The 16,426-nt window shown below is 41.5% G+C and overlaps 1 protein-coding gene across 3 annotated transcripts in view; it reads left to right on the top strand.

Moving 5' to 3' along the window:
* LOC110520594 (calcitonin gene-related peptide type 1 receptor) overlaps positions 1 to 15,913 on the top strand; it is a 45,352-nt gene extending 29,439 nt beyond the window's left edge. For all 3 annotated transcript variants that reach the window (XM_036975219.2, XM_036975220.2, XM_036975221.2), the window contains 10 exons: positions 3,746 to 3,856; positions 4,756 to 4,868; positions 5,246 to 5,337; positions 5,501 to 5,627; positions 6,602 to 6,755; positions 7,094 to 7,154; positions 7,455 to 7,521; positions 9,049 to 9,267; positions 11,639 to 11,680; positions 12,345 to 15,913. In XM_036975219.2, coding sequence (XP_036831114.1) covers positions 3,746 to 3,856; positions 4,756 to 4,868; positions 5,246 to 5,337; positions 5,501 to 5,627; positions 6,602 to 6,755; positions 7,094 to 7,154; positions 7,455 to 7,521; positions 9,049 to 9,267; positions 11,639 to 11,680; positions 12,345 to 12,566 — 1,208 coding nt within the window. In that variant the 3' untranslated portion in view covers positions 12,567 to 15,913. The remainder of the gene's footprint in view (positions 1 to 3,745; positions 3,857 to 4,755; positions 4,869 to 5,245; positions 5,338 to 5,500; positions 5,628 to 6,601; positions 6,756 to 7,093; positions 7,155 to 7,454; positions 7,522 to 9,048; positions 9,268 to 11,638; positions 11,681 to 12,344) is intronic.
* Positions 15,914 to 16,426: the final 513 nt, after the last annotated feature.

Raw genomic sequence — 16,426 nt, 5'->3', positions numbered from 1 at the left:
TCCTGGCTGATATTTAACATAGTGAGAAAGGCAGAGGTAGAAACAGATCCTGGATGATATTTAACACAGTGAGAGAGGCAGAGGTAGAAACAGATCCTGGCTGATATTTAACATAGTGAGAGAGGCAGTGGTAGAAACAGATCCTGGATGATATTTAACATAGTGAGAGAGGCAGTGGTAGAAACAGATCCTGGATGATATTTAACATAGTGAGAAAGGCAGTGGTAGAAACAGATCCTGGATGATATTTAACATAGTGAGAGAGGCAGTGGTAGAAACAGATCCTGGCTGATATTTAACATAGTGAGAGAGGCAGTGGTAGAAACAGATCCTGGCTGATATTTAACATAGTGAGAGAGGCAGTGGTAGAAACAGATCCTGGCTGATATTTAACATAGTGAGAGAGGCAGTGGTAGAAACAGATCCTGGCTGATATTTAACATAGTGAGAGAGGCAGTGGTAGAAACAGATCCTGGATGATATTTAACATAGTGAGAAAGGCAGTGATAGAAACAGATCCTGGATGATATTTAACATAGTGAGAGAGGCAGTGGTAGAAACAGATCCTGGCTGATATTTAACATAGTGAGAAAGGCAGTGGTAGAAACAGATCCTGGCTGATATTTAACATAGTGAGAGAGGCAGTGGTAGAAACAGATCCTGGCTGATATTTAACATAGTGAGAGAGGCAGTGGTAGAAACAGATCCTGGATGATATTTAACATAGTGAGAAAGGCAGTGGTAGAAACAGATCCTGGATGATATTTAACATAGTGAGAGAGGCAGTGGTAGAAACAGATCCTGGCTGATATTTAACATAGTGAGAGAGGCAGTGGTAGAAACAGATCCTGGATGATATTTAACATAGTGAGAGAGGCAGAGGTAGAAACAGATCCTGGCTGATATTTAACATAGTGAGAGAGGCAGAGGTAGAAACAGATCCTGGCTGATATTTAACATAGTGAGAGAGGCAGTGGTAGAAACAGATCCTGGATAATATTTAACATAGTGAGAAAGGCAGTGGTAGAAACAGATCCTGGATGATATTTAACATAGTGAGAAAGGCAGAGGTAGAAACAGATCCTGGATGATATTTAACATAGTGAGAAAGGCAGTGGTAGAAACAGATCCTGGATGATATTTAACATAGTGAGAAAGGCAGTGGTAGAAACAGATCCTGGATGATATTTAACATAGTGAGAAAGGCAGAGGTAGAAACAGATCCTGGATGATATTTAACACAGTGAGAGAGGCAGAGGTAGAAACAGATCATGGATGATATTTAACATAGTGAGAGAGGCAGTGGTAGAAACAGATCCTGGATGATATTTAACATAGTGAGAGAGGCAGAGGTAGAAACAGATCCTGGCTGATATTTAACATAGTGAGAGAGGCAGAGGTAGAAACAGATCCTGGCTGATATTTAACATAGTGAGAAAGGCAGAGGTAGAAACAGATCCTGGATGATATTTAACATAGTGAGAAAGGCAGTGGTAGAAACAGATCCTGGATGATATTTAACATAGTGAGAAAGGCAGTGGTAGAAACAGATCCTGGATGATATTTAACATAGTGAGAGAGGCAGTGGTAGAAACAGATCCTGGCTGATATTTAACATAGTGAGAAAGGCAGAGGTAGAAACAGATCCTGGATGATATTTAACATAGTGAGAGAGGCAGTGGTAGAAACAGATCCTGGATGATATTTAACATAGTGAGAAAGGCAGAGGTAGAAACAGATCCTGGCTGATATTTAACATAGTGAGAGAGGCAGTGGTAGAAACAGATCCTGGCTGATATTTAACATAGTGAGAAAGGCAGAGGTAGAAACAGATCCTGGATGATATTTAACATAGTGAGAGAGGCAGTGGTAGAAACAGATCCTGGATGATATTTAACATAGTGAGAAAGGCAGAGGTAGAAACAGATCCTGGATGATATTTAACATAGTGAGAGAGGCAGTGGTAGAAACAGATCCTGGCTGATATTTAACATAGTGAGAGAGGCAGTGGTAGAAACAGATCCTGGCTGATATTTAACATAGTGAGAAAGGCAGTGGTAGAAACAGATCCTGGATGATATTTAACATAGTGAGAGAGGCAGTGGTAGAAACAGATCCTGGCTGATATTTAACATAGTGAGAAAGGCAGTGGTAGAAACAGATCCTGGATGATATTTAACACAGTGAGAGAGGCAGTGGTAGAAACAGATCCTGGCTGATATTTAACATAGTGAGAGAGGCAGTGGTAGAAATAGATCCTGGCTGATATTTAACATAGTGAGAGAGGCAGAGGTAGAAACAGATCCTGGCTGATATTTAACATAGTGAGAGAGGCAGAGGTAGAAACAGATCCTGGCTGATATTTAACATAGTGAGAAAGGCAGTGGTAGAAACAGATCCTGGCTGATATTTAACATAGTGAGAGAGGCAGTGGTAGAAATAGATCCTGGCTGATATTTAACATAGTGAGAGAGGCAGAGGTAGAAACAGATCCTGGCTGATATTTAACATAGTGAGAGAGGCAGAGGTAGAAACAGATCCTGGCTGATATTTAACATAGTGAGAGAGGCAGTGGTAGAAACAGATCCTGGCTGATATTTAACATAGTGAGAGAGGCAGAGGTAGAAACAGATCCTGGCTGATATTTAACATAGTGAGAGAGGCAGTGGTAGAAACACATCCTGGCTGATATTTAACATAGTGAGAGAGGCAGAGGTAGAAACAGATCCTGGCTGATATTTAACATAGTGAGAGAGGCAGAGGTAGAAACAGATCCTGGCTGATATTTAACATAGTGAGGGAAGCAGTGGTAGAAACACATCCTGGCCGACATTTAACATAGTGAGAGAGGCAGTGGTAGAAACAGATCCTGGCTGATATTTAACATAGTGAGAGAGGCAGTGGTAGAAACACATCCTGGCTGATATTTAACATAGTGAGAGAGGCGGTGGTAGAAACAGATCCTGGCTGATACTTAACATAGTGAGAGAGGCAGTGGTAGAAACAGATCCTGGCTGATATTTAACATAGTGAGAGAGGCAGTGGTAGAAACACATCCTGGCTGATATTTAACATAGTGAGAGAGGCAGTGGTAGAAACACATCCTGGCTGATATTTAACATAGTGAGAGAGGCAGAGGTAGAAACACATCCTGGCTGATATTTAACATAGTGAGAGAGGCGGTGGTAGAAACACATCCTGGCTGATATTTAACACAGTGAGAGAGGCAGTGGTAGAAACAGATCCTGGCTGATATTTAACACATTGAGAGTGGCAGAGGTAGAAACACATCCTGGCTGATATTTCTTTAAAAGATTCCTTTCCCATTCAATTTTTTTCCCTAAAATTGATGTTATGGTTGATGGAAGACAGAGTCAGGAAACAATGATATGGGATGTGGGATATTTCAATATCTGGGTTATCCACTGTAATGTCTCATTTCCACCATACAATTAGGAGTATTGGCAGAATCGTAATGTATTTAACTTGATTTGTATGCAAGAATAAATGAAGACGTTAGCATTAGCAACACAATATATCAGCAGGTGTCTCTAATAACTACTGAGTGTGATGTCAACAAACAACATTTTACTTATATCACATATTGATTTCAGCTGCGTATTGATTGACGTGACCTGTTGATTCTTGTAGCAGACAGTGTCAGTTACCTCTCAGTGACCTCTCAGTGCTCCTGCTTTATGTGAACACGTGCTTTATTTGAACTCTGATGGTTTCTATGCTGCAGGGCCAGTGTGTAACCGGACCTGGGATGGATGGCTGTGCTGGGACGACACAGAGGCAGGCTTCACTTCAGAGCAGCACTGCCCTGACTACTTCCAGGACTTTGACCCCTCAGGTGAGCCCCTCGAAGGCCCACCATGTGCCCACCGACATGAGCTAAAGTTCCTGGGGAGTGGGGACCCACCTTTTATGCAGGTTTCCATTTCAACCTGCAACTCCCATAAAACCTGCTGAATTAAATGTAGAAAATTTAACTTTGAATCATTCCAGCTATTTCACGTGATATGTTCTGTCTTGGAATAATTCTAAAATAGCAGATTCAAGGTGTTCCAGTTCATTGGTTCCCTCGAACCAAGCAGATATAAATAAACCACAGGGTTTTGTTCTAGCCCAGCACTAACACATCTTTTTCAAATAATCCTAATCATAGTCATCAGTCGGGACCACGACCAGTTTCATCTGGTGTATTAGTGCTGGCCTGGAATAAAAGCCTGCACATCATGTAGCTCTCCAGGACTGGAGTTCTACAGCCCTAGTCTAATGGGGTGATATCATTGCTAGTGAAATCCAACATACAGTGGATCCTCCAGGATCAACATTGAGAAACACTGGGTTTGAGGCAGACACAGCAATCGCTCCTCCTTCCGGGCTAGTTTGGTCATTTTGAGGGGTAGTCCCATCCTTTTTTATCAAATGCCTTTCTTTTTTCTTTTTCCATTTACTTTTTATTTAATTCAAGTCCCAGAGGCTTCAGAAACTAAGTCCCAGAGGCTTCAGAAACTAAGTCCCAGAGGCTTCAGAAACTAAGTCCCAGAGGCTTCAGAAACTAAGTCCCAGAGGCTTCAGAAACTATGTTGCTTTAAAAGCACTTGCAAATTATATTACTGCAAGGAAAGATGACATTTTCTGAAAAAGGACCTGTTTTGAAGATGAACTTCAGATCTCTGCATTTTGAAGCCTGTATCTGATGTGGTTAGAGTTTCATCTCCAACATTTTGATGTAATGCTCTACAGAAATGGTGACAAAAATCTGCAGTGAGAACGGACACTGGTTTCTGCATCCCGACAGCAACCGAACGTGGACTAACTACACGCGATGCAACGAGCACACCAAAGAAGGCAGGATGGTACGTCACTGTCTGAAATATTTTTATTAATCTTCTCAATTACACAAGATTTTACAGTGCAAAGTCAAAAGAATATCAAATGGATGTTCTAGTAATTCAAAAACAGTTGCTTGCTGCATGTGAGGAATGTTATTTTGCCCTCCTAGAGAAACTTGCAGATTGCTGTTTTGAATGGACATAAAGCATTTGAAAAAACATGTGGAGATAGTATTTGGCTAAGGCTTTGAGCTCTCTGCTCTATGATTATCAGGGCTCTTTGACTATAACTAACAAGGGTATTTTATATTGATTATTTATGTGCATTATGTAGTGAGGGTGTTAGCCAGGCTAAGACATGCTAGGATAATATGAGGCTTATCGTGTCTACTCTCTTCCAGACTGCCATGAATTTATTCTACTTGGCTCTCATTGGCCACGGCTTGTCACTGATATCCCTATTCATTTCCCTGGGAATATTTTTCAATTTCAAGTGAGTATAAATTAACCAAACAACATAAATAATTGAATACACAAAGGCTTTGTTCCTCGGTCTGTTTTTATTCACAGATAGCTGGTACAAATAACTTTTCACCTTATGTTTCTGTTTTTATCTCCACAATGACAACGTCTACTCCTTTTCTCCTTTCGTGTAGGAGTTTAAGTTGCCAGAGGGTCACTCTCCACAAAAACCTCTTCTTCTCCTTTGTTTTGAACTCGGTCATCACCATCATCTGGTTGACCGCTGTGGCGAATAACCAGGAACTGGTACAAAGAAACCCTGTGAGTTTATGGATCGTTGGAGGGATGGGTGGATGGATGGATGGGTGGATGGATGGATGGATGGTTGGATGGTTGGATGGTTGGATGGGTGGATGGATGGATGGATGGTTGGAGGGATGGGTGGATGGATGGATGGATGGATGGATGGATGGATGGATGGATGGATGGATGGATCGTTGGAGGGATGGATGTATGGATGGATGGATGGATGGGTGGGTGGGTGGGTGGGTGGTAGGTAGGTAGGTAGGTGTGTGGGTGGTAGATAATATGCGTTTGTATATAAATATAAATAATTGTATATCTATATTATACTATATAATGTATATCATACAGCCACACACCAGAGTAACGGTAGGACACACACTGCTAATTTACTGCTGCATTTATAGATATTCATTTATAGATATTTAGCCCAGAAAAACTACATGACGTGGATCCAAATTGATAGTATTATTTTTGCGTTAGCTAGGTAGTGACAGCTAGCGCCAGTCAGCTGTACCTGTGTCAAAACTCTGCTATTTTTTATACTATAGTTTGTTCTCCATCTTCTTTTTAAATCATAAGCCAGCGTGTTTTCAGCACTTTTATTTCCATGACTGATCAAAACTCATTTTCTCATGCTCTCACTTGTCTCTCTGCGGCAGACTTTATGAGCAATATGTTAGGAATATCAAATCACAATAAAGTCACAGTATCGAATCGCAATACATATAGAATCTTGAGAATCGCAATAGATATAGAATCTTGAGAATCGCAATAGATATAGAATCTTGAGAATCGCAAAACATATAGAATCTTGAGAATCGCAATACATATAGAATCTTGAGAATCGCAATACATATAGAATCTTGAGAATCGCAATACATATAGAATCTTGAGAATCGCAATAGATATGGTATCGGCACCTAAATATGGTGATGATGTCGTATATCGTGTGGCCTGCCCTAAATTTCACCCCGTGTTCTTTTTTCTAGACAAGCTGTAAAGTGTCCGTGTTCATCCATCTTTATCTGTTTGGCTGCAACTACTTCTGGATGCTATGTGAAGGGATATACCTGCACACCCTCATCGTTGTTGCCGTGTTCGCTGAGAAACAGCACTTGATGTGGTATTATCTCCTCGGCTGGGGTAGGTTTTTGGGATCTCCTCGGTTGGGGTAGGTTTTTGGGGGATGTGGTACTATCTCCTCGGCTGGGGTAGGTTTTTGGGGGATGTGGTACTATCTCCACGGCTGGGGTAGGTTTTTGGGGGATGTGGTACTATCTTCTCGGCTGGGGTAGGTTTTTGAGGGATGTGGTACTATCTCCTCGGCTGGGGTAGGTTTTTGGGGGATGTGGTACTATCTCCACGGGTGGGGTAGATTTTGGGGACAACGTCATATCCCTTATAGGATATGAAGTGTGATGTTATTTCATGGAAGTAGCATTGTTTGTCACTAACAAAGGATGTCTGTTGTTGTTTTTCAGGCTTTCCTCTAATTCCAGCATCTATACATGCGATCGCTCGCAGTTACTACTACAATGACAAGTGAGTTACTTTCATCGCTTTTTCCCTTAATTGTTTTCATTGAATTGATCATTCCTTAAAACTACAAGCTATTCATACAGCATAATGCCTATTTCCTGTCATTAGTTTCTATGACAGCTACCAGTATTCCCTACCCTGATATCGATTGCCTTCTAGTGCTTTCAATTACATTTTCTATTCATGTGTTTCCTGTAAGCATCACCTTTTAAATCAAATTTCAACAATAAAAGTAGCAGACCCTGAATGCATGATTCTCCTGAATGCCTGATTCTCCTGAATGCCTGATTCTCCCTCCTACAGTTGTTGGATAAGCTCCAACACTTCACTCCTCTACATAATCCATGGGCCTATCTGCGCTGCTCTGTTGGTAAGTCTGTAATACAGTTAGGTTCATGCAAATTAAAAAAATATATTCTGGCGACTGTTGAGTGCAATCTTGGATAAAAAGGGGGGTGCAGTGTACCAGAATGTTGTTTTAATTTTAAAGGGATAGTTCAGTGAAATTACATATTTAATTTCCTTACTTTGAAAGCCGCCTATTGAGAAGGAGAGACTGAAATTCACAGTTTAGTTTTGTTAAATTGGCCAAGTAATATCTACGTAAATAATTTCACAGAACTATCCCTTTCATTTACCTGCAGTTTGGCCTCAACGGCTGGTCCCTCTGTGGACTGACCCGTCCGTGAGTCATTTGGCAGAACAACATGTCACTGGTCACCTTTCAAAGTAAACCTGCAAATCAAGCATCCTCCTGTGCTTTGCAATTATTATCTGAGGGTCCAATCTGGTACACAGCTGCATTGTCTTATCAGATGTGCTGATGTTTCTGTATTTTGAGGACTTCTGCATAAAATGTGCTACCTTGTCATGCTGCTACTCCAGTTTCAACTGTTCTGTCTGCAGCTATGGAACACTGACCTGTTCACCGGATGTGCTACCTTGCTGTTTTTGTGTTTTTGACCCTCTCTCTCTCTCTCTCTCTCTCTCTCTCTCTCTCTCTCTCTCTCTCTCTCTCTCTCTCTCTCTCTCTCTCCCTCTCTCTCTCTCTCTCTCTCTGTCACGCTCTGTCCCGCTATGTCTCTGTCTGTCTCTGTCTCTCGCTGTCTCTCTCTTTCTCTCTCTCTCTCTCTCTCTCTCTCTCTCTCTCTCTCTCTCTCTCTCTCTCTCTCTCTCTCTCTCTCTCTCTCTCTCTCTCTCTCTCTCTCTCTCTCTCTCTCTCTCTCTCTCTCTCTCTCTCTCTCTCTCTCTCTCTCCCTACCGCACCTGCTGTCTCGACCTCTGAATGCTCAGCTATGAAAAGCTAACTGACATTTACCCCTGAGGTGCTGACCTGTTGCACTCTCTACAACCACTGTGATTATTATTTGGCCTTGCTGGTCATCTATGAACATCTTGAAGAACGATCTGGCCTTAATAATTTCCATGTACTCTTATAATCTCTACCCAGCACAGCCAAAAGAGGTCTGGCCACCCCTCAGAGCCTGGTTCCTCTCTAGGTTTCTTCCTAGATTCCTGACTTTCTATGGAGTTTTTCCTAGTCACAGTGCTTCTACATCTGCATTGGTTTCTGTTCAGGGTTTAAAGCTGGGTTTCTGTAAAAGCTCATGTAAAAATGTAAAAATTTGATTTGATTTTATGTTTTCTCTTTGTTTGGTCAATACGAGAATTGTAATGGGGATTATGTGAATCCACTCTCGACATCAGTGATTCAGAAACATAAGAATTCACAATTTTCCAACATCAAGAAGTGAACACACTGTTGCTAACAGTCCTGAACAGTATTTCTTATATTTTTCCGGTATGGTTATAGCGGATCCTTTGGATAAGCATGTCCTCTAGACTGCTAATATTATTCTGACTAATTTGTCAGTTTTCTCTCTCCTTCTCTTTCAAGGTGAACCTGTTCTTCCTGTTGAACATTGTGCGTGTCCTGATCACCAAGTTGAAGGTGACCAACCAGGCTGAGTCCAGCCTCTACATGAAGGCCGTGCGCGCCACCCTGATTCTGGTACCTCTCCTGGGCATCCAGTACGTCCTGTTGCCCTACAAACCAGAGGAACGAGTCTCCTCTGAGATCTACGACTACATCATGCACATCTTAATGCATTATCAGGTAAGACTATCTATTCTCTGCTAGTTACCCCAGCTCAGTGAAATGATACATTTCTAGGCTTACAGTAATATATCTTCCATCTTTCCAACCGAGGTTAGAATGAATTTCTATGTAAAATGCCTTCAGAAAGTATTCATACCCCTTGACTTATTCCACCTGTTGTTGTTACAGCCTGAATTCAAAAGTGATTAAATATATACACTATATATACAAAGGTATATGGACATCCCTTCAAATTAGTGGTTTCAGCTATTTCAGCCCCCCCTTTGCTGACAGGTGTTTAAAATCGAGCACACAACCATGCAATCTCCATAGACAAACATTGGCAGTAGAATGTCCTTACTGTAGAGCTCAGTGACTCATTGTGGCACTGTTATAGGATGCCACCTTTAAAACAAATCAGTTCTTCAAATAACTTCCCTGCTAGAGCTGCCCCGGTCAACTGTAAGTACTGTTATTGTGAAATGGATACATCTAGGAGCAACAACGGCTCAGCCGTGACGTGGTAGGCCACACAAGCTCACAGAACGGGACCACCAAGTGCTTAAGCGCGTAGCGTGTAAAAATCATCTGCCCTCGGTTGTAACACTCACTACCGAGTTCCAAACTGCCACGGGAAACAATGTCAGCACAATAAATGTTCGTTGGGAGCTTCATGAAATGAGTTTCCATGGCCGAGCAGCCGCAAACAAGCCTAAGGTCACCGTGTGCAATGCCAAGCTTCGACTGGAGTTGTGTGAAGCATTGGACTCTGGAGCAGTGGGAACGCGTTCTCTGGAGTGATCAATCACGTTTCACCATCTGACAGTCCAAAGGACGGATCTGGGTTTGGCGGATGCCAGGAGAACGCAACCTGCCCCAATGCATAGTGCCAACTGTAAAGTTTGGTGGAGGAGTAATAATGGTCTGGGGCTGTTTTTCATGGTACGGGCAAGGCCGGTTCGTTCATTCCTTTGCCACAGTTTGTGGAGTTTTAGTTTACTGCCTTATTACAAACAGGATGCATGTTTTGTAATAATTGTATTATGTACAGGCTTTCTTCTTTTCACTCTGTCAGTATTGTGGAGTAACTACAATGTTGTTGATCCATCCTCAGTTTCCTTACAGCCATTAAATGCTGTAACTTTTTTAAAGTCATCATTGACCTCATTGTGAAATCACTGAGCTGTTTCCTTCCTCTCCGGCAACTGAGTTAGGAAGGATGCCTGTATCTTTGCAGTGACTGGTTGTATTGATACAACCTCCAATGTGTAATTAATAACTTCACCATGCTCAAAGGGATATTCATTGTCTGCTTTTTTGACTTGTTAGGCACATTTTTACTCCTGAATTTATTTAGTCTTTCTATAACAAACGGGTTGAATATCTATTGACTTAATACGTTTCACTTTTCATTCAGGATGTAACACAACAAAAAGTGGAAAAAGTCAAGGGGTGTGAATACTTTCTGATGGCATTGGATGTGTGTGTTGTCCGTAGTCATTTGGCAGATGTTCTTGTCCAGAGTTACTGTCTATTAGCGCATCAAACACATTCATCTAAAGCCACTGTCTCTCACTGTGTTCCCTATTATTGGCTTGTGAGTATTTACGAAGACCAGGTCGACTCCTTTCAGCTCCTGCATCTTTATCCCATGGCCTGTGGAAGACTGGCAGGAAGAAAAACATAAGTCACTGTCTGGGAGGGGAGGGTTGAATGCAGTTGGAGCGTTCTGGGGCCAGGCTGATTCAGCTCAATAAATCATACAACACAACGTCTTTGTCTCTCTCTCTCTCTCTGTCACGCTCTGTCACGCTCTGTCTCTGTCTGTCTCTGTCTCTCGCTGTCTCTCTCTGTCTCTCTCTCTCTCTCTCTCTGTCACGCTCTGTATGTGTCTGTCTCTGTCTGTCTCTGTCTCTCGCTGTCTCTCTCTTTCTCGCTCTCTCTCTCCCTTTCTCTCTCTCTCTCTCTCTCTCTCTGTCACGCTCTGTCCCGCTATGTCTCTGTCTGTCTCTGTCTCCAACTGTCTCTCTCTTTCTCTCTCTCTCTCTCCCTCTCTCTCTCTCTCCCTCTCTCTCTGTCTCTCTCTCTGTCTCTCTCTGTCTCTCTCTGTCACACTCTGTTACACTCTGTCTCTGTCTGTCGCTGTCTCTCTCTCTCTCTCTCTGTCTCTCCTCCTCTCTCTCTCTCTCTCTCTCTCTCTCTCTCTCTCTCTGTCTCGCACACTTGTTTTACATGCTCCTCGAAAGACCTGCTGCCAAAATGCATGAAAGTGGGAAAATCAGCATTCTGCCACATGCCTCAACAGTTTTTTGCTGTTAGAGAACTTGAGACATTCTCCTCGGGAAATTATGATGCATTTATCACCTGACTGGGCAACTTTTTTTTTCAGGGGCTGCTGGTGGCCACCATCTTCTGCTTCTTCAACGGAGAGGTATGTTTCTCACCCACAATCATGCCCATCAGGTTTTCTGAAATCCCAGATAAAGAATTCTAGGTTGGATGATTCCCTTGCCAGCCTATTCACTGGGAATTTTCCAGGACTGTTTCAGGAATTTTGCAATTCTCTCCTCCCCTGTACCTCCTTGTCCTCAGCCCCCTGTGTGTATAAGCCGAGGTTAGGACACTTCCTCTTTGCATACCCTCCCCGGGAGTTGACCTGGGGATGTATCTTGGGACCTTGACCTTCCAGAGCATTGCATAGGAGCGTGTGAGCTTCAGAAGTGGATTCCCCCCTGGACTAGAGATCATGAAAGCATTGGCAGGCATCCAGAGACAGTCAAGGGACCGTCCACAGAGTGGTATCAGTAGTGCTAGAGAGGGTTTTGTACCAAAGTAGTAATTTGGGTATGGATTTGGTTTGCTTGGCCCTTTACCTCCTTTGACAGCCATGCTTCACAAAACACATGGAGAGGACAAGGGTCAATATGGTCCTTGTAAATGACTGGATGGCGAGGCAAATACTGTATGAAGATACATGGATGGTCTTGCAATTAGGGTTAATTCATTCTTAGTCATTCATGAAAGTAATTCATTGCTAATTGTATTCATGTATATTCTGTGTACTGAATCAAATGGTCCACATTGTGTCTTGGCAGGTGCAAGGTGTTCTGAGGAGACATTGGAAACAGTACCGTATGCAGTTCGGGAGCACCTTGACCCACTCGGATGCCATGCGGTCCGCCTCATACACAGCCTCGTCCATCACCGATGTCCAGGGCTGCTACAGCATCGACAGCAACACAGAACACTTGAATGGCAAAGGGGGCTGCCTTGACATCGAGACCTCCATCTTAAAATCGGAGAACCCGTTTGCCTGAAGAAAGGCTAACTCTGCTGTGTATTTGGGAATGGAGGGGAGGGGTGGGGAAGGGGGGTGGGGGCTGCATCTTGTTTGGAAATGGTGGTTGGGGGAAGGAGGGGGGAGGGTGTGCTGCAGCGTGTTTGGGAATGAGGGGAGGGGTGGGGGAAGTGGTGGGGGTTGCAGGGTGTTTGGGAATGGAGGTTGGGGGGGGCTGCAGTTTGTTACTATGGTTACTGGGTTACTGTCACACAGCGACGTTGGAGAACTGAATTGTTCTCCCGATATTTGCTGCATAAGCACCCCCCCCCCCCCCAAAAAAAGAAGGGATAAACAATAGAAGAATTATACACACTGAAAAAAACTACATTTGCTACCTTCAATTAACATGTTTGAATAGGCACTTAATCGTTTTATCTGCCTTGTGAGAATCACTATATTTTAAGTATCCATGTTCTAACATGCTCTTCTACTTTTCAGAGGAAGACAAATGTATATATTCTGATTATTTGTCTTAAAGCATTTAAATATTGGGCAGTCCTTTCAACATGACTGTACAAGTCAAAAGGAGGTTTGACAATCCAAATTATGATATTATGAGTTTAGATAAAGCTTGGCTGTTTGCCAAAAAAATGCTATTTGTGACTTGCTTTGTGCCAAACCAAGAATCGCTCTTGTCGGTTATTTTTACACATTACAACTATACCACTATGAGGCTATGTTCTGTGTTCCTCCAGTCTAGCTGAATCTAGGCTAAAGTTGAGGACAAGGTTACACTTGCAGCAACCATACACAAAGCAGGGTTTCCATTATGAAAATGTGTCGCTGGAAATTTGACAGGCGTATTTTAATTTAATGGATCTTCGAGACATTTACTGGACACATATGCATTGGGTGCGTAACCTGATTAGGGCTTCCACCCACTGTGCTCAGAATGACATAAATCACATTTAGATTATTGTAATTAATCTGAACAGAACATGCAAATTGAGGATGCAATGACTTGTGTCCTTACTGCGCACTTTGAAGATGTTAGAATAACTGTCCACATGTACTTTTCCTCAGCCAACAACACGAGTAACGAACAGCAAAATCACGAGCTAGCATATGTATATGTGACACGTGAGTTTCAAGTTTGGGGAAGCAAATGTTCACCATAAAAAATTACACCTTTATAATTAAGCATTCCGTGCATCATTGCATTTGTAGACTTATGTAAGATAGTCTACAATTCATAATGTGATGAGTAGATTGGATAGTCAGAATTTAAGCTAATAACTCAATTACTGTCCGCAAAAAAATACATTTCAATTAATGGCGGAGTGTGTATTGAATAGTAGCCTGGGCTATATACGTTTATTCTTTCTGGGAAAAACACATCATGCAATTCTACTACACTTTATTTGACTGGAGACATTAGCAGAATCTTTTTAATAAGACAAATTACAGGGTAGGCTACTCTGCTGACACTTACAAACAGATCAATAAAAATGACACTGTCCAATATAACAGGCTTACGAGAAGGGGAGACAAATAGAATATGACATCTATCAAGAGCACCTTACAGTAGTGAGTACACACATTTCTGTATGGGTCACCTGTGGGAATCAAACCCACAACCCAGGCATTGCAAGCAGCATGCTCTACCGACTGAACACAGGACCTTATGATGACAGAGCTTGCCTTCCGTTCCCTATGTATTTCAATGGCGAATGGGAAGCGTGCTACAATTACCAGTTGAGAAAAAAAATAGTAACTAATTTTAATTGTGGCCCAAAATCTATTTTTAATGCAGGATTGCATTTACAATTGTTGCGCAATTACTGGGTTTATAAAAGCGGTCTAACAGGTTTTTCACACAAAGGTACAAAGGTTCTGTATCTGTATGCTGTGAGTGTGTGATAAATAAGATACATTGCGAATATACACATGCGCCAATTTAATTCCACTAAATTAGGCAAATTAGCGCATAGCCTTATAAGCATGACTGGTGAAATGCATTTACATCAATTGGTATTTCCATTAATAGGCTAAAAAGCATTATTTTGAATTTTATTTAATTTTTTTCTCCCAGACAAGTGGCCGGTGCCAATTTTATTTATTGGCTTTTGTATTTTTTTAGCGGCTAAAAGCCGGCTATTACCAGCTAATGGAAACCCTGACAAACAGATACAGTACAGTCACTTTTTTGGTGATTAGAAACTTGTGAAAAGTTACAAGCTTTAACATTACCAACTATTATAATGTATGCCAATATCTGTCCTTGTACAACTGAATATTACTTCAATGATGAAATTTGGTTATGGCACTGTTTTAAATCTATGGAATACATAGGATCAACATTACATTCCTCTCAGTGATACATATACACTTCATTCAGTATGTTCATATATTACACATAATTTCCTCCTTGGATCATTCATTTGGATTTCATAACTTTATTAACGTAATGTTTTCATCCAAATGCTAGAACCAACTCACAATCAGATGTAAATATGTTGTAAATCTTGCAGGGGGTGAGTGCTGTGACTGTTTTGTGAATGTGCAGTGTATATACCACAGTATTTATGGGTGTATGCGAGGCAATGAAATAGGAAGCTGCTGTCTAATGTAGCAGTGTGTGGAAGGTTGTCAGAGGGGTTTGCTTTTTTGTTTGTACCATTTTGATGTTTGTGTTGATGTTAGAGGAAGCACGATTATTAGAGTATGTACCTTACCCATCAGTCGGACATTTAAATGAATGGTCTTTGTGCCCTTTCTGTTAGCTTTGCACAAGGGTACAAACAAAGCCACACCTCCATGTTGCCTGTGTCCTCCGTTGGAGGGTTAATGATGCCTGAATTGCATCTGTAATTTCCTTTGGAGTTGTTTTTCCAGTTTTTTGTAGGAAGAGGAACACTGGAACGTTATTCAATCATAATCATACCGTGACCATTGGTAACTAAATGAACACCATGACACTGCACACGCGTGTGTATAGGATCAGAACACATGTCGGTACCAACTCTCAGATACATCTGCATATTAGCTAGCTGTATTTATGGCAAGTGAATTAAATGCATCCTGTTTCGTAACATTTGTCAGAATGTGACACGGACTGCAGGACAGTTTCTCACTAAAGGACTTAATCTGATCTTAAAACTGTATTCAACGCCGTTTTCATATTGGACGACTTTGATATTTCAAGTAGCACTTGCTACAAAGTATTTTCAAGGACAATGTCTGTATTGTATGTTACAACTGTACTGTATATATATATATGTGTGTCTTTGGAAGTCTACACACCCTGCCTCCAATCTACTGTATGAAAGTCATTTGTATATGTTTTATTCTTTGGATGTGAAAATATATATTTGTGTAAAATCAGTTTTTCTCTCTGATTTTTATCTGAATCTATATCAGACAATCATACTTTACTAGCAAATCACTTTTTGATATTGTCTATTTCAACAGACAAAATAAGATACACTATTTGAATTGTCTCATTTTGATCGGAAAGTCACATAATGTCCTTTTGTTGTGATCACTTCGGATTGCTACAGCAACAGTTAGATATTGAAATATTTGTACAATAACTGCACAACAAGCCATTACACAAAATGGTAGGTGTATGTGTTTGTTTAATAGATAGATAAATTCAACATTTTCAGTGAAGATGATCTTGACTCCAGATCGTGTTCAATGCAATTACTCTTGATGACATCACTTAAGCAAGAAGCATTTGGACAACTGTTTGGTCTTTTAATAACAGAGTTAAAAAAAGGCACCTGCACATCTGAGCTGTCTTGTTGCATGGCGATACCTTCAGAGACAAGGGCTTCTTTTGACTCCAATCCTTTTGGACACACTGGAATGATGTGGGTGGAGCAATGTCTATTT

Source organism: Oncorhynchus mykiss, chromosome 3 (assembly GCF_057628025.1).
Source record: "Oncorhynchus mykiss isolate SJ-2025 chromosome 3, ASM5762802v1, whole genome shotgun sequence".
NCBI lineage: Eukaryota > Metazoa > Chordata > Actinopteri > Salmoniformes > Salmonidae > Oncorhynchus > Oncorhynchus mykiss.
Note: the sequence above shows the minus strand (reverse complement) of the source record. Positions and strands in the feature narration are given on the sequence as shown.